Source organism: Anomaloglossus baeobatrachus, chromosome 8 (genome assembly GCF_048569485.1).
Source record: "Anomaloglossus baeobatrachus isolate aAnoBae1 chromosome 8, aAnoBae1.hap1, whole genome shotgun sequence".
NCBI lineage: Eukaryota > Metazoa > Chordata > Amphibia > Anura > Aromobatidae > Anomaloglossus > Anomaloglossus baeobatrachus.
The window spans coordinates 22,235,484-22,255,234 of NC_134360.1; the positions used below are offsets into that span (position 1 = coordinate 22,235,484).

The following is a 19,751-nucleotide window of genomic DNA, read 5'->3' on the forward strand; positions in this document are numbered from 1 at the left end:
CCGGGAGGTGATGTATAAGGTTCAGGGAGCAGATAGAGATGTGGTCAGGAAGAAGTCTTAAGTCAGAAGCCGTGAGGTAACGTATAAAGTTAAGGGAGCAGACAGAGATGTGGTCAGGAAGAGGTCTGAAGTCAGAAGCCGGGAATTAACATATAAGATTCAGGGAGCAAACAGAGACGTGGTCAGGAAGAGGTCTGAGGTCAGAAGTCAAGATGAGAACTCCAAGCCAAGAGCACACTGAGAAAACAGGAAGTACGACTGGCGAAGTTCAGAGACAGCAAGCCCAGTAAAGAAACAGAGCAATCACCAGGAACGAGGTACATCTGTGAAGACACCTCCAAAAACCAGCGTGGACCCTAGTGCTGAAGGACCACCTGTCAGCCAGTGCACAAGACACATAGCAGAGCATTTTCAAATGTAAAATGCTCCACACACAGTGGAGTCATGACAAAAGCATTCCAAATGAAAAATGCTCCGCACAGCAGAACCATGACACTTACTTATTTTCACAGGGGCATAGAAGGGGAATGAGAAGGGGTTGTCCAAGTAGTGGTCAACCCCTTTAACTATGATCTCTGCTGTTTAAAAGGAATCTTTCATTTAAAAAAATATTAACCTGCAAGTTACCCGACTGCCGCACTGAAAGCCCAGCTACTGGGAGGAAATGAACTTTGTTCTTCCCAGCAGCCACTGGCTTTCAATCACAGGAGTCCCCACAGTAAATAGAGAGTGACAGCTGTAACCGCGCAGTGATTGACAGCTGGCTTTGCAGTGTATCAGTAGAGATAATAGATATATAGCATTATGAATGTTTTGCAAAAGTCTACAAAGCCTTTAATTCTAAATAAACAGGCAAGTGCAACTCTCGTGGGAAGGAATTGGAAATACAATAGTTGCACTTACGTATATGACACATTTTCAGAAGTGATACAACTGTATACAGTAGAATAACACTCATACAACTGCATAAAATAGAGGTGCAAACAGTATGAAAAAATTTACCTGGACCAAGACGAAAAAACGTTTTTTCCATCTTTTCCACACATTTTTACCAATAGCCCATAAATACCTGGAAAAAACATTAAGAGAAAGCAAATTAACAAATGTTAAGAAGAAATGAAAGTCATCACATGTGAGAGTGCGCGGGTCAGTCATTCTGCAGAAGAAGAAAAAATAATGTATGTCGGACTCAATTTATTTGTAAAAAGGAAACAATTCGTAAATGGACTTGTACAAGATTAAAAAAAAGTCTAATTTTAATTTTCTCCTGGAAACAGCGCCACCTTTGTCAATAGGTTGTGTCAGGTATTGCAGTTTATTCCCATTCAATAGGGATAAATGAACCCGAATGGAAAAGTCTGGAGTTAATACCGGACACCTAGTGTCCAGGGCATGAACTCGAATATGGACTTCTCACAGAAGTCCATGGTTGAGATCAGAGTTTGGATGCTGTTCGGATGCTGAATACACTTTGTTGAGAGGCTGCAGCACAGCTAATCAATAAGCTTTCAGCATCTGGAAGATGCCTGGATGCTGCTGGCAACAAAATAAAGAAAAAAAAATGATGTGATAATGATAACCAGCCAAGGTAAAACAGACAGCTGGGGGCTGTTATTATCAGGCTGGGAAGGTCCATGGTTATTTGACCCTTCCCAGCCTACAAATATCAGCTTTGTAATAATAATTATGTGGCGGCTGCAGGCTGCTATTTTTAGGCTGGAAAGGGTCAAATAACCATGGGCCTTCCTAGCCAGATAATATCAATGTAAAAATGATCACAAATTTATCTAAAGATTTTTCAAAAAAATATTTTGACATTTTAATTTACCAGAATTTCTGCTTTGTTACTAAACTACAATAATAAATGGAAAATGTATATGCAAATAGCTGCATAGTCCATAGTGAGAATATGCATGCAAAAAATATAATAAATGGAATTGGGTTAGGATTCGGTGATTACGTGATGTGGGTGATGAGTTTGTTGCTTTGTGCTATTTTTATATCACATTCTGTTTTGCATTTCTCAGATTGATTTCATGTTAAGGACAAATGAGGCAAAGTCCCATCTGTTCGGATCCGCTGCGGTCAGGCCTCCTAAGGTGATGCCTATAGACCGGACAGTTTCACTTCCACTCACTGATGGAGCACAGACCTCGGATCACTGGTTTCACGGATGACTTGTCTGCAGGGTCTCGTAATGATAATGGGAGCGTTCGGTGATTCATACTGGTAATGGTTCTCGGGGGGGGGATGACATCCATGGGGGTCTCGTAATAAAAAACAATGAAAAATGTAACCTAATTGTAGCAGAACTCAATAAAAGAACAGTATAAAAGTACTTTGCTATATAATAAATGGCAGGTGCAGAGTTAGCAGGTATCCTGGATGAGCAAACGATGCTTGAAAAGGAATCAAAATATTAATAATAATGACAGTAAATATGAAAAATGCTAAAAATAACAATCAAATCTAAAAGAATAAAAATAGCAATCAAATCTGAAAACAATAAAATATTAATCATAATAATAATAACAACAGTGATACAAATTATAAAAAATAAAGGCAAATCTAAAAGAATAAAAAGAACAATCAAATTGAAAAACAATAAGAAATAAATTATTATTATTACTATTATTATTACATTAATAATAAAAATAACAATGATAATAATAATAATAATAATAATAATAAAAAATTAAGGCTCATCTAAAAGAATAAAGAGAGCATCCAAATCTAAAAACAATAAAATATTAATCATAATCATAATAATAATAATAGTAATACAAATTGTAAAAAATAAAGGCAAATCTAAAAGAAAAAAAAGAGCAATAAAATCTAAAAACAATAAAATAACAATAATAATAATAATACAAATTGTGAAAAATAAAGGAAAAACTAAAAGAATAAAAAGAACAATCAAATCTAAAACCAATAAGAAATAGATTATTATTATTATTAATAATAATAATAATAATAACTAATATAAAAATAATAAAAAATAAAAGAAGAAAAATAAGAAATCATTTAAATATCCATTGCAAAAATAAAAGCAAAACTAAAAATAATACAAATCAAAATAAAATATATACAGTGGGCACGGACAGTATTCAGACCCCTTTAAATTTTTCACTCTTTGTTTCATTGCAGCCATCTGGTAAATTCAAACTAGCTCATTTTTTTCTCATTAATGTGCACTCTGCACCCCATTCCCCATCTCGACAGAAAAAAAATAGAAATGTAAAACTTTTTGCAAATTTATTAAACAAAAAAAACTGAAATATCACATGCTCATAAGTATTCAGCCCTTTGCTCAGTATAACACATGGTGATAAGTATTCAGCCCCTTTGCTCAGACACTCATATATAAGTCACATGCTGTCCATTTCCTTGTGATCCTCCTTGAGATGATTCTTCTCCTTCATTGGAGTCCAGCTGTGTGTAATTAAACTGATAGGACGTGATTTGGAAAGGCGCACACCTGTCTATATAAGACCTCACAGCTCACACTGCATGTCACACCAAATGAGGATCATGAGGTCAAAGGAACTGTCCAAGGAGCTCAGAGACAGAATTGTGGCAAGGCACAGATCTGGCCAAGGTTACAAAAGAATTTCTGCAGTACTCACGGTTCCTAAAAGCTCAGTGGCCTCCATATTCCTTAACTGGAACAAGTTTGGGACCACCAAAACTCTTCCCAGACCTGGCCGTCCAGCCAAACTGAGCAATCGATGGAAAAGAGCCTTGGTGATTGGTAACTAAGAACCCCAAGATCACTGTTGCCGAGCTCCAGAGATGCAGTAGGAAGATGGGAGAAAGTTCCACAAAGTCACCTATCACTGCAGCCTCCACCAGTCGGGCCTTTATGGCAGAGTGGCTCAACGGAAGCCTCTCCTCAGTGCAAGACATATGAAATCCCACATAGAGTTTGCAAAAAACACATGAAGGACTTCCAGACTATGAGAAATAAGATTCTCTGGTCTGAAGTTGATAAAGATAGAACAGGCACTGCTGATCACCTGCCCATTACAATCCCCACAGTGAAACATGGTGGTGGCACCATCATGCTATGGGGGAAGGGACAGGATGACTGGTTGCAATTAAAGGAAAGATGAATGCAGCCAACTACAGAGAGATCCTGGAAGAAAACCTCTTCCAGATGCTCGGGACCTCAGACTTGGCAGAAGGTTCACCTTCCAACAAGACAATGAACCTAAGCACACAGCTAAAAAAACAAAGGAGTGGCTTCAGAACAACTCTGTGATCATTCTTGACCGGTCCAGCCAGAGCCCTGACCTAAACCCAATTGAGCATCTCTGGAGAGACCTGAAAATGGCGTCCACCAACGTTCACCATCCAACCTGACAGAACTGGAGAGGATCTGCAAGGAAGAATGGCCGAGGATCCCCAAATCCAGGATCCCGAGAAGACGCATGTCTGTACTAGGTCAAAAGGGAAGGTAAAATTACTCAATACTGAGCAAAGGGGCTGAATACTTATGACCATGTGATATTTCAGTTTTTCTTGTTTAATAAATTTGCAAAAATTTCTGTTTTTTTCTATCAAGATGGGAGATGGGGTGCAGAGTGTACATTAATGAGAGAAAAAATGAACTTTTTTGAATTTACCAAATAGCTGCAATGAAACAAAGAGTGAAAAATGTAAAGGGGTCTGAATACTTTCCGTACCCACTCTAAAAATAATAATGACAATACCGTAGTAAAAATAAAAAGCAAAAATAATAAAAATGGCAAAATATTAAAAAAATAGGAAACCATTTAAATATCAATTGAAAAAATAAAAACAGAACTAAAAATAATAAAAATTAAAAAAACATGGAAATTATTATAATGATAATAGTAAAAATTAAAAGCAAAAATGAAAATAATAAAAATTACAATAAAATATACAAAATAAAAAAACATTTAAATAATACTTGTAAAAGCAAAAAAAATACAAATAAGATAAAATAAAATATATAAAAAGAATAATAATGATAAAAGTAAAAATAAAAAGCCAAAATTAAAATAATAAGAAATTACAATAAAATATATAAAAAATAGTAAAATAAAAACCCTTTTAAATAATAATTGCAAAAATAAAAATAAGAAAAATAAAATGTATAAAAATAATAATAATGATAATAATAAAAATGAAAATAATAAAAATTACAATAAAATCTAAAAATAAAGAAAACAAAGAAACCAGTTAAATAATAATTGCAAAAACAAAATTAATAAAACTAAAATGTATTGGCTCTCTATGAAAATTCAAGGGACTCCATGCATAGTTTTTTAAAACATTTATTCAATTAATTTTAGAAAACGGCGTGCAGTCCCCCTCCCAATTTGATACTTAGCCAAGATAAAGCCGACAGCTTGGGACTGGTATTCTCAGGCTGGGGAGGCCCATGATTAGTTTTCCCCCAGCCTAAAAGTAGCAGCCACAGCCGCCTTGGAATTGCTGCATCCATTAGATGCGACAATGCTTTAACCCCATTGTCTTTCTGTGGTGGCAATTGGGACAGCTGTGATTTGTCAAAAAATCTCTGCAGTCATTAAGACCGAGGTTAGTAATAGCGAGGGGTCTTTGAGACCCCCCATTACTAACCCTGTAAGTAAAGAGAAATAACCACAAAACACAGAGAATTTTTTTATTTTGTTAAACAAAAACAAACACCTTATATACCCAATTTAGTAACCCCCAAAACAAATCTGCAGGTCCAACGTAATCCACAAAAGGTCCCACGATGATCCCAACTGCTACATTTGAGTTCCCAGTGTGCAGTCATATTAGAAAACGTGACCGCTCACTGTGAGCTGCTGAATACGCTGACTGAGCTGCAGCTGTGAGCGGTGAAATCACTGAGTTCACCTGAGGTCACGGCTGGAGGTTCCCATGGTACTCTAGCTGTTATCTCAGGTGAACTGATCTGAGGTGAACTCATGGAACTCAGCAGTCTCACCTCAGATGAAGTCATTGAACTCAATGCCAAATGACCGGATTACGAGATGTACACACATTGAGTATTTGGTTACCTCTCCTGGCAAAAAAAATGTTTTGACACGGTTTTGGTGCATTTTTTTGCCAGAAGCTACAGATTTGGAGCAGAAATATCTGCCCCAAATACTCACTGTGCACACATTGCCTAATTCGGTAATCCGGCATTAAGTTAAATGACTTCACCTGAGGGGAGGTCACTGAGTTTAATGAGTTCACTTCAGTTGAGTTCACATAAGGTCACATCTGGGGTACTGTTGGAACCCCAGATGTGAACTCAGGTGAAGTCATTGAACTTAATGGCAGATTACCGAATTAAGCAATGTGTGCATATTGAGTATTTGGTTGCAGACATTTCTGCACCAAATCTGCATCTCCTAGCAAAAAAAGGAACACCACCGCATGCGTTTTGATGCCGTTTTGGTGCGTTTTTGTGTGGAGATGCAAATTTGATGCACAAAAATCTGCCAAATACTCACTGTGCACACATTGCCTAATCCGGTAATCCAGCATTGTGTTCAGTGACTTTACCTGGGGTGAGGTCACTGACTTCAATGAGTTGACCTTCGGTCTGTTCACCTGAGGTCACAGATGGGACACCGTCGGAAACTCATGCAGTGACCTCAGGTGAACTCAGTGACATCACCGCTCACAGATGCAGTCAGTGTGTTTGACAGCTCACAGTGAGCGGTTACATTTTCTAATGTGATTGCGAACTGTGACCTCAAATGTAGCAGAGCCGGTATCGTAGTGGGACCTTGTGTGGATTACGTCAAACCTGCAGGGGTGTTTTAGGGGTTAATAAATTGGAGAAAGTGTGTGTTTTTTAAAGGAATTTTGTGTTTATGTTTATTTATTTTTAATTACAGTATTAGTAATGAGGGGTCTCATAGATCTCCTTCCCATTACTAGCCTTGGGCTTGATAACAGCTGTGATTTTTTGACAAATCACAGCTGTCATTAACCCCTTATATTACCTTGATTGCCACTGCAATCAGTATGAGCTGGGTAAAGTGCCAGAATTGTCATATCTAATGAATGCGACAATTCCAAGGTGGTTGCAGGCAGTAACCATGGGCCTCACCAGCCTGAAAATATCAGCCCCAAGCTGTCCGTATTATCTTGGCTGGGTATCAAAATTGGAGGGACACATGCCATTTTTAAAAATTATTTATTTAAATAACTAAAATAAGCCACATGGGGTCTCTCGTCCCTGCAGCCTGTAGCTATCTACTTTATCTGCACTGGGCATCAATATGCGGGGATCCTACGTCCTTTTTTTCAATTATTTATTTTTCCACTCTATAAACAATCACAGATGCCGGCATACTCAGGTGTTCGGTACTTGTAACGAGCAGTCAGACGCTTGGATGGGCGCGACTCGAATACCAAGCACCCAAACATGGTAGTGCTCGCTCATCACTAGTTACAAGTACTGAGCACCCAAACATGGTAGTGCTCGCTCATCACTAGTTACAAGTACTGAGCACCCGAGCATGGTAGTGCCCGCTCATCACTAGTTACCAGTACAGAGCACCCGAGCATGGTAGTGCCCGCTCATCACTAGTTACCAGTACTGAGCACCCGAGCATGGTAGTGCCCGCTCATCACTAGTTACCAGTACAGAGCACCCGAGCATGGTAGTGCCCGCTCATCACTAGTTACCAGTACTGAGCACCCGAGCATGGTAGTGCCCGCTCATCACTAGTTACGAGTACTGAGCACCTACGCATGGTAGTGCTCGCTCATCACTAGTTACAAGTACAGAGCACCCGAGCATGGTAGTGCCTGCTCATCACTAGTTACGAGTACTGATCACCTGAGCATGGTAGTGCCCGCTCATCACAAGTTACCAGTATAGAGCACCCGAGCATGGTAGTGCCCACTCATCACTAGTTACCAGTACTGAGCACCTGAGCATGGTAGTGCCCGCTCATCACTAGTTACGAGTACAGAGCACCCGAGCATGGTAGTGCCCGCTCATCACTAGTTACCAGTACTGAGCACCTGAGCATGGTAGTGATCGCTCATCATTAGTTACCAGTGCTGAGCCCCCGAGCATGGTAGTGCCCGCTCATCACTAGTTACGAGTATTGAGCACCTGAGCATGGTAGTGCTCGCTCATCACTAGTTACCAGTACTGAGCACCCGAGCATGGTAGTGCCTGCTCATCACTAGTTACCAGTACTGAGCACCTGAGCATGGTAGTGCTCGCTCATCACTAGTTACCAGTACTGAGCACCCGAGCATGGTAGTGCCCGCTCATCACTAGTTACGAGTACTGAGCACCTGAGCATGGTAGTGCCCGCTCATCACTAGTTACGAGTACAGAGCACCCGAGCATGGTAGTGCCCACTCATCACTAGTTACCAGTACTGAGCACCTGAGCATGGTAGTGCCCGCTCATCACTAGTTACCAGTACAGAGCACCCGAGCATGGTAGTGCCCGCTCATCACTAGTTACCAGTACTGAGCACCTGAGCATGGTAGTGATCGCTCATCACTAGTTACCAGTGCTGAGCCCCCGAGCATGGTAGTGCCCGCTCATCACTAGTTACGAGTATTGAGCACCTGAGCATGGTAGTGCTCGCTCATCACTAGTTACCAGTACTGAGCACCCGAGCATGGTAGTGCCCGCTCATCACTAGTTACGAGTACTGAGCACCTGAGCATGGTAGTGCCCGCTCATCACTAGTTACGAGTATTGAGCACCTGAGCATGGTAGTGATCGCTCATCACTAGTTACCAGTGCTGAGCCCCCGAGCATGGTAGTGCCCGCTCATCACTAGTTACGAGTATTGAGCACCTGAGCATGGTAGTGCTCGCTCATCACTAGTTACGAGTACTGAGCACCTGAGCATGGTAGTGCTCATTCATCACTAGTTACCAGTACTGAGCACCTGAGCATGGTAGTGCCCGCTCATCACTAGTTACGAGTACTGAGCACCCGAGCATGGTAGTGCCCGCTCATCACTAGTTACCAGTACTGAGTACCCGAGCATGGTAGTGCCCGCTCATCACTAGTTACCAGTACTGAGTACCCGAGCATGGTAGTGCCCGCTCATCACTAGTTACCAGTACTGAGCACCTGAGCATGGTAGTGCACGCTCATCACTAGTTACCAGTACTGAGCACCTGAGCATGGTAGTTCCCGCTCATCACTAGTTACGAGTACTGAGCACCCGAGCATGGTAGTGCCCGCTCATCACTAGTTACCAGTACTGAGTACCCGAGCATGGTAGTGCCCGCTCATCACTAGTTACCAGTACTGAGTACCCGAGCATGGTAGTGCCCGCTCATCACTAGTTACCAGTACTGAGTACCCGAGCATGGTAGTGCTCATTATTCACTAACTCATCACTAATAGCTATATGTTTTATATCATTCTGATTCCATCTCATGGCAAAGCATCCAGAATTCACTTTGGTCCACCTCTTACTATTTTGTGTAATGGAAGTGATGATGCCACCAGGTACCAACCCAAATTAGTTGGACGTTTATTTTTTTAGCCTAGTAAACCTATAAAAGAAGTACAAAAATGAGAGCCTCAATATGGAATAGCTATAGGTCTGCAGCTTAGTACTCGGTGCTACCGCTTGCCTCTTCAAAACTGTAAAACTGTCCTTGAGATAAGAGACAAATGGAGATTTGACTCCCGGCACATCTGCATTCAGACAAAGCCATGGAGCTTAAGCAAGTGGCTCTTCCTCTTCATACAGCTGAATACTTTTGACAGTGGTATTGTAGATTAATCCTATTCATTGCATTGCTATAAGCTGCAATACCAGGCGCCACCACTGCAAAAAAAAAAAATATAAAAATGGCGTGCGGTCCAACTAATTTTGATACCCAGCCAAGATAAAGTGGACAGCTGGGGGCTGGTATTTTCAGACTGGGGAGGCCCATGGTTACTGCGTGCAGCCACCTTGGAATTGTCGCATTCATTAGATATGACAATTCTGGCACTTTACCCAGCTCATACTGAGTGCAGTAGCAATCAAGGTAATATAAGGGGTTAATGACAGCTGTGATTTGTCAAAAAATCACAGCTGTCATCAAGCCCAAGGTTAGTAATGGGGAGGGGATCTATGAGATCCCTCAATACTAATACTGTATTTAAAAATAAATAAACATAAACACAAAAATCTTTTAAAAAAAACACACTCTTTCTCCAATTTATTAACCCCTAAAACACCCCTGCAGGTTTGACGTAATCCACACAAGGTCCCACTACGATACCAGCTCTGCTACATTTGAAGTTGCAGTTCGCAGTCACATTAGAAAATGTGACCGTTCACTGTGCGCTGCCAAAAACACTGACTGAGCCGCAGCTGTGAGCACTGAGTTCACCTGAGGTCACTGAGGTCACCTGAGGTTTGACGTAATCTACATGAATAGGATGCAGCATTTACTGAGAATTACTGACTGTCTATGCTACGGATAAATCATAGAAATCGTTGCCCAGAAGTTATTTGTTTTTTTTCCAGAAACCTCCCTCTTATTTTCCACTGTCTCCGTTATTGCAGCTCAGCCGCCGTCCTACACCCGGTCATCAATAGTCAAGTCCTGTTAAGTAGGCTTAGGGATTTACTGTGGTCATGTCTGTGCTACTTACCCACAATGCTTCATGTTCTGCGGTTTATCCATTCGGACGGCTAATTTGATCTTCAGGTCATGATCGGGGCAGTTTTTTGACACCGTCATTTTATGAAACTCCGACTGTTTGGGGCTGTTGGGTGTTGGGTGCAGAACCACCTATAAAATATATAAGTATAACAGTATCATTGGGTAGAAGCAGAATGCCACAGTTTATTGTTGCAAATTGTGCATAAAAAATAGAGCAAAATGTATTATTTGTTTCTGCCACATTTTACATGGAACTTTTCCAAATGATGCCATGTGCAAATCTAATGTGAAATTGTGTAGAATTTGCAGAACTTAGAACTTTCAAATCTTTTTTTTTTTTTTTTTTTTTTTTTCATATAGCACCAACATATCCCGCAGCGCGCTTTACATACATCAGGAACACTGTCCCCATTGGGGCTCACAATCTAAATTCCCTATCAGTATGTCTTTGGAGTGTGGGAGGAAACCAGAGAACCCGGAGGAAACCCACGCAAACACGGGGAGAACATACAAACTCCTTGCAGATGTTGTCCTTGGTGGCATTCGAACCCAGGACCCCAGCGCTGCAAGACTGCAGTGCTAACCACTGAGCCACCACAAGACTGCAGTGCTAACCACTGAGCCACCACAAGACTGCAGTGCTAACCACTGAGCCACCACAAGACTGCAGTGTTAACCACTGACCCACCACAAGACTGCAGTGCTAACCACTGAGCCACCACAAGACTGCAGTGCTAACCACTGAGCCACCACAAGATTGCAGTGCTAACCACTGAGCCACCGTGCCCAACTGTCAATAACTGTGTAGCCTCCGCTCTATTCCAGCAGATTTATAACTTTGACTAATGGAAAAAGATCCCCCATAAGACTGACCCTGTATCATTTCTATCCGCTCTGCTGGTTTTTAGGGGTAGTGATGTCATAAACTACTTCTCCTTATAGACACCACCGAGCGAGACTTAAAGGAAAGCTATTATCAGAAAATTACTAATTTCTGTGTTAATTGTATGTTTTTTTTATTTTTGGTAATTTTTCCCCATATTACAATCTTTGTTAAAAAAAAATAAAAATGTTTGCAATTTTCACAGCGGCCACTAGGGCTATTTTAGATTCTAACTTCCTGTTGTTTATGAAATTCACATGCACATTACCCACAGTTCACAAATTCTGACACTACCTTTTTGTATTGACATAAATAATGAGCTTGTGGAAGGTCATTGTGAAGAAAGAGGAGAAGGTGGGCTGTGACATCACCTATTGTGAATGGTGGATCCTGTGTTATCTACTGTATATAGAGGTGTCATCAGTCATTGTACAGGAGGAGAAGGTGGGCTGTGACATCACCTTTTGTGAATGGTGGATCCTGTGTTATCTACTGCGTTATCAATCATTGTACAGGAGGAGGAGGTGAGCTGTGACATCACCTATTGTGAATGGTGGATCCTGTGTTATCTACCGTATATAGAGGTGTTATCACTCATTGTACAGGAAGCGGAGGTGAGCTGTGACATCAAATATTGTGAATGGTGGATCCTGTGTTATTTACTGTATATAGAGGTGTTATCAGTCATTATAGGGTGGCACGGTGGCTCAGTGGTTAGCACTACAGCCTTGCAGCGCTGGGGTCCTGGGTTCTAGTCCCACTAAGGACAACATCTGCAAGGAGTTTGTATGTTCTCCCTGTGTTTGCGTGGGTTTCCTCCGGGTTCTCAGGTTTCCTCCCACACTCCAAAAACATACTGATAGGGAATTTAGATTGTTGGCCCCAATGGGGACAATGTTGCCAATCCATGTAAAGTGCTATGGAATTAATAGCACTATATAAATGATATGCAAAATTTGGATCAAGAAAGTCCCGGGAATATTGTAGTTTAACAAGATAAACAAAATATTCCCAATATTAAACAATTTTATTACAGTAAAATCCACACCATTGTGTAAAACAGAACCATGACCTAGTGGTCAAATACATATAAAATGTCAGAGACAAATACAGTTAACAAAGTGGCAGTGGTTCACAGTTATCACTTTTGAGCATAGGACTTAACTTGTGGGCTGTAATTAATTATACGCCAGAGATTTGATTCATGACAGTCCATACAGTCCAGATAATGATATGTTATTGCTCTTCAGGTGTCCTTATAATAGGAGTAAACCATCAGCCTTCATACAATTCCACCTCAGTAACTCCACCTCGACGCGTTTCCCCACACAGTGAGTGTGGTTCATCAGGAGGCCAGAATGATATGAAAAATCAGGTGTGCAGGTCCATGGCGTCAGGAACAGGATCAGCGTGGTGCAGTTGATACTATGCGGATGACCACCACAGTCCAAGTGATCGCCATGGATCTGCACTACCATCTGTGGTATATATATACCATACATCATTCAATACACCTGGAGGCAAATCGGGCGTGTGCTCACAGAGCACCCAGTGCGCATGCCTGCTACAGCGCGCGCCTACCGCGCGCTCCCGATGGAGGCCTATGAGGGTCAAATCACCCACCGGCCGTTTCCATCGGCACACTATGGGTTCCTGACTGCGCATGCCCCGTATCGCGCGCGCACCTCGCACGCGTCACACGGGAGCATGCACGTCAGACCCACTCGTCTACAGGAAAAAGCCACCGCGCATGCGCACGGTCTCCATAGCAGCAGCGCCAGGCGTCATCAGAAATGACGATCACATGACCTGCTAAAGAAGAACATAGGTGCGCATGCGCGGTGCCCTTAATTTTAACCTTAGATGGATCTTGCAACCACTGATACTATTGGCGATCACTTGGACTGTGGTGGTCATCCGCATAGTATCAACTGCACCACGCTGATCCTGTTCCTGACGCCATGGACCTGCACACCTGATTTTTCATATCATTCTGGCCTCCTGATGAACCACACTCACTGTGTGGGGAAACGCGTCGAGGTGGAGTTACTGAGGTGGAATTGTATGAAGGCTGATGGTTTACTCCTATTATAAGGACACCTGAAGAGCAATAACATATCATTATCTGGACTGTATGGACTGTCATGAATCAAATCTCTGGCGTATAATTAATTACAGCCCACAAGTTAAGTCCTATGCTCAAAAGTGATAACTGTGAACCACTGCCACTTTGTTAACTGTATTTGTCTCTGACATTTTATATGTATTTGACCACTAGGTCATGGTTCTGTTTTACACACTATATAAATGAATAAAATTATTATTATTGTACAGGAAGAGGAGGTGAGCTGTGACATCACATCACCTATTGTGAATGGTGGATAATAATAATAATATATAATATTTATATAGCGCTGTTAATTCCACAGCGCTTTACATACATTGGCAACACTGTCCCCATTGGGGCTCACAATCTAAATTCCCTTCAGTATGTTTTTGGAGTGTGGAAGGAAACCGGAGAACCCGGAGAAAACCCACGCAAACACGGGGAGAACATACAAACTCCTTGCAGATGTTGTCTTAAGTGGGACTAGAACCCAGGACCCAAGAGCTGCAAGACTGCAGTGCTAACCACTGAGCCACCGTGCCGCTCTGTATTATCTATTGTATATAGAGGTATCAGTCATTGTACAGAAGGAGGAGGTGAGCTGTGATGTCACCTATGGTAAATGGTGGATCCTGTGTTACCTACTGTATATAGAAGTGTTAACAGTGATTGTACAGGAGGAGGAGGAAATGAGCTGTCATGTCACTTATGGTACATGGTGGATCCTGTTTTATCTACTGTATATAGAGGTAATATCAATCATTGTACTGGAGGGGAGAAGGGGAGCTGTGATATAGCTTATTCTGAATGGTAGATCCTATGTTGCATACTGTACATAGAGGTGTTATCAGACATTGTACAGGTGGAGGAAGTAAGCTGTGATATCACCTATTCTGAGTGGTGGATCCTGTATTATGTACTCTATATAGAGGTGTTATCATTGTACAAGAGGGGGAGCATGTGAGCTGTGATATCACCAATTGTGAATAGTTTATCCTGTGTTATCTACTGCATATAGAGGTGTTATCAGTCATTGTACAGGAGGAGGAGGTGAGCTGTGACATCACCTATTGTGAATGGTGGATCCTGTGTTATCTACTGTATATAGAGGTGTTATCAGTCATTCAACAGGAAGAGGAGGTGAGCTGTGATATTTATAGTGAATGATGGATTCTGTGTTACTTACTCTATATAGAGTTATCAGCCATTGAACAGGAGGTGAATGTAAGCTGTGACATCACCTATTATGATTGGTGGATCCTGTGTTATATACTGTATATAGAGGTGTTATCAGTTATGTACAGGAGGAGGAGGTGAGCTGTGACATCACTTATTGTGAATGGTGGATCCGGTGTTATCTACTGTATATAGAGGAGTTATCATATATAGAGGAGTTATCAGTCACTGAACAGGAGGGGGAGGAGGTGAGCTGTGACATCACCTATTGTGAATGGTGGATCCTGTCTTAACAGGCTGTATATAGAGGTGTTACCAGTCATGCAGGAGGAGGATGTGAACTTGTGATTGGTGGATCCTGTGTTATCAGCTGTGAACAGAGGTGTTATCAGTCATTGTATTCCTGCCTCTGACGATAAGGAGGCTGCTGCAAATTCTTTGTGAAATGACAGGGAGTATGAGTATGAAAAAAGCAACAGTGGCCGGTGTGAAAATTGCAAAACTACTATCTTTTCATTTTAATTAACGTGATATGAAAAAAACAACATTGCCCCAAAAAAATACTCGTAACACAAAACCCTGATTTAGAAATAGTTCATTTTCTGATAATAGCTGCCCTTTAAGGTTCAGGTTAAAAGTATGAAAATCATCCCTCATACAAAGAAAGCTTGTGATCTAGCGCCATCTATTGGAGGCAGCTAGCATACAAGTCAATGACACTTTAGCCAAACCAAAATCTCCTCCTCCAGACACCTGTTTCTGGGTTTTCTCCCCTGACATCTGTTGGGTTGGTTGGGTGAAGAACTTTATTGATTGACTGTGGACCTTTAGGTCTTCTGCTATCTTGAATCTATGTACTAATGGTTAATCTTATATGGCGGGAAGTGTTACACCAACGTCAACAGGTGTCCTGATGGGTCTCACCCGTCCAAGTTCTTTATCTTCCAGCGCGAGAACCCCGGTGCTTTCGGTGAAGAGCTTGACCTTGACGGCAGGTAGGCGGTGTGTGGTGCTGAAGTCCCCTTGTGTTCCCCAACTAGAGGAAAGCAAAAAAAAGCAAAACATCATTCATCAGTCACAATGTAATTGTATGATAAAGAGGAAGAATGGGTTAAATCGAAAATGACAATGTAGCACAAAAATGTGCTACAACTCTGTGACAAGAAATGTGTTAATTGTCTCTCTAGTTAATGTGAGACAGATGTCTGCGATGGTGGCTCAGTGCTAAGATCTCGTAGGTGCAAGATGTTGCAGATCAGCAGTAATACAGCTAGCTTTATTTAACCCATCTCTTACAAAGATGCCTAGATATGAAAAATTCTGCTTATGTTCCAAAGAAAGTTCTGTGGTGTAAGAGCGGTTTTCTGTTTTGGATGCTGCGTTGCGATGGGTATACATGGGCAGTAGGTGAAGGAATCGCAAAAAGACTAGGTGAGCAAAATACACTCCTTCTATGCCTCTTGAACTCCAAATTAATAAGATTTGTTTTACGAGCGCTTGGAAAATCAATGCAGAACACACGCTTTGTGGTGTACTGAAAGTTTCAGCTTTCTTACATCTATGTGATCAGTTTATATAGTACCGCAAACAAAGAAATAACCCCTCCGAACCTAAACACCAATAAGATTTGTTTGATACGTGCTCGTGAAATCAATACAGCACACACGCTTTGTGGTGTACTGAAAGTTTATGCTTTATTACATCATGTGATCAGATAATATAGTACCTCACACAAAGAAATAACTCCTCCGAACTATGGACCAATAAGATTTGTTTGACGCGCCTCTCGTGAAATCAATACAGCACACACGCTTTGTGGTGTACTGAAAGTTCTCTGCTTTTTTACATCATGTGATCAGTTTATATAGTACCCCAAAGAAAGAAATAACTCCTCCATACTATGTTTCAATAAGATTTGTTTGACGCGCGCTCGTGAAATCAATACAGCACACACGCTTTGTGGGTGTACTGAAAGTTTCTGCTTTATTACATTATGTGACCAGTTTATATAGTACCTCCAAACAAAGAAATAACTCCTCCGAACTATGCCCCAATAAGATTTGTTTGACGCGCGCTCGTGAAATCAATACAGCACACACACAGTTTGTGGTGTATTGAAAGTTTCTGCTTTATTACTAGGGATGATCGAATACCCCAAATATTTGGCTTCGCGAATATCCGACGAATAGCTCGCCGCTATGTGAATATTCGATGCACAATGTAAGTCTATGGGAAGCTGAAATAGTTCCGAATAGTTGTTATTTGGGTTTCCCATAGACTTACATTGCGCATCGAATATTCGCGAATAGTCGAATAGCGGCGACCTATTCGGCAAATATTTGCGAAGCAGAATATTTGAGGTATTCGATCATCCCTATTTATTACATTATGTGATCAGTTTATATAGTACCTCAAACAAAGAAATAACTCCTCCGAACTATGCACCAATAAGAACAATAGAGGCATGAACAGAAATGTGAAACTTCCCTGCCAATCAGTGCTAGCTGAACCCTATGACATCATTAGCTATAAGACAAAATGGACATTATAGAACAAAATGGGTACTATTCTCCCATAGATCCAAAGACTCTGCCGTAGGGAGAATGACCTGGGAAAGGTTTTTGAGCCATAGTCAACACTGGATGATTTATCCTTCTCGTTCCCTGGCACATAAGCGTATCGGGGGGTGGTGGGGCATGTGCCCGGGGGTGCAGCTGCCAGGGGGCGCTGTCAGGCTGCCTGATGCAGCGCTCTGAAAGTCTCCCCGGTGGCTGTGTTTTTTTCCGTCCTCCGTAGTGGGAGCTATTCATACTCTAAAAACTGCATCCTAAACTGCACTACATGTGTGACTCCTGTCCAATGATATTTCCAGAATGGCTGATAATTGACAGGTGCCGTGTCACCAGGACATCATCTCCCCATGTAGATGTGTCATATGGACATCATAGACGGAGAGCCCAGCGTGTAAGCCGTGTGAGCCAGATGGAGAGCAGCTGTGGTTGGTGGTCCTGGTCTGGCCATGTATTGCATGTTCACTCATCTGAACGAACGGTGCGTAATGGGTTTATTTTCTCGCTAGCAATAATATACTGGTAAATGGAAGCAACCCCTGCAATAACGCCCGGTCATCTAAGGTCTCAAGAGGTGAACCATCAGTAGACCACTGTGATGGTTGTTTTTTCGACTGTGGCCGATTTTACACGTTTGAGTATAGACTGCAATATCCGGACAGGCTGTGGCCCAAAAGTCAACAGAATACTTTTGTGCCTATGATGAGGCTGAGATCGGGTCAGGACACCCATGGGTGGCCCATAATTGGACCATCAACGATGGTCATGTGAAGATGACTTTTCTTCTAAGCAGTTTCACTTCCAATTAACCTCTTTTGAATCAGATCATTTAATAATATTTACAATAATAATAATAATAAAAAAATAATAATCTTGGGGTTTTTACTATTATTATTATTATGTTTACTTATTTTTTATATCTTTTTATATCTCATTGCATTTGGTATTATTTTTTTTACCATTATTATTACATTTATAATTATTATTATTATTATTATTATTATTATTATTATTATTAATAATGATGATGAGGATGCTAATAATCAAACTATACTGATAACTACTAAAACAATAATAATAATAAAAAATAATAATAATGGGTTATTTACAATAATTATTACTATAGTTTCTTAGTTTTCATATATTTTTATATCTCATTGGTAATTTTTATTATTTTTATTAACTATTATTATTATTATATTAATTATTATTATAATACAGGGTTATTGGGTTATTTACAATTATTATGATTATTATTATTATGTTTTCTTATTTTTTATATCTTTTTATATCTCATTGTAATTTTTTATTATTTTTGTTTTTGCCTTTTTAAAATAATAATGATAATAATAATAATAATAATGATAATAATAATGATAATAATAATAATAATAATAATAATAATAATAATAATAATTGTAAAAAAAAAGCCAGGATTATTATTATACTATGTTTTCTTTTTTATATCTCTTTAAATTTCATTGCAATTTTTATTCTTTTAATTTTTTATAAATAATAATAATAATAATAATAATAATAATAATAATAATAATCCTTGGTATCTGGATTGTGGAGTCTTGGTTTCTTTAGTTTTGATTACTTGTGTGAAGATATTTTCATATACCACACCTCCATAAAAAATACAATAAAAAGCAACTGAAATGTTGTATCTACCCAAAATGGTAAAACAAACAAACAACAAAAGACAATACACAAGAAACACGCGCTCATCATAGCTGTTTTCATTATAAGTTGAGTTGAAGGATATTGATATCTGGGTAATTTTTACTGCAGAATAAACACCTTAAAGATGAAACCTCCCCCCCCGAAAAAAGGCAAAATGGTGTTTTTTCACCCCTTCATGCCACATGGATTTTCTCTCTCGTTTTATCTAGCGTATTCTATGGTAAAATAAATGTTGACATTCGAAACTACAACTTGTCCTACAAAAACAAGTCCTTGTGCAACTGTTGATGGGAAGAAAGTCATATCTCTTAGTTGAAGAATAGGACAAAGCAAAAGAGCAAAATGTAAATTTGCCTGTCTGAGAAGGGGTTAAATAATACTTATGAATGTGAAATGTATCGAACTGATCATTTTTGCTAACTTAGACCAGAGAGCCTTGAATTTACCAAATACTGTATATCACAGGGGTTCATGCTGGATGACGAGTTTGGTGCACGTTCAGAGACTTTTTTTGTATTTCACATCTATTTATTGGTCATAAATCATCTGAAAGAAGCTAAAAAATATATATAAAAGAGCTACAAACTCTCATTCAATGCCATTCAGTCTGGATGAGCTCCCTGATAGATTCTCAGTTAACTCATTCTTCCGCCAGTAATAGACTGTGCAACGCAGAAGCTATAGAAGGCAAACGGCGCAACATTTG

General features: G+C 40.3%; 1 protein-coding gene across 10 annotated transcripts in view; it reads right to left on the minus strand.

Annotated features, from left to right (window-relative positions):
- Positions 1-19,751, minus strand: part of CADPS (calcium dependent secretion activator) — a 657,127-nt gene that overhangs the window by 282,312 nt on the left and 355,064 nt on the right. For all 10 annotated transcript variants that reach the window (XM_075321362.1, XM_075321365.1, XM_075321364.1 and 7 more), the window contains exons 7-9: positions 15,714-15,825; positions 10,613-10,752; positions 1,003-1,069 (exon numbers count right to left, since the gene is read on the minus strand). In XM_075321362.1, coding sequence (XP_075177477.1) covers positions 1,003-1,069; positions 10,613-10,752; positions 15,714-15,825 — 319 coding nt within the window. The remainder of the gene's footprint in view (positions 1-1,002; positions 1,070-10,612; positions 10,753-15,713; positions 15,826-19,751) is intronic.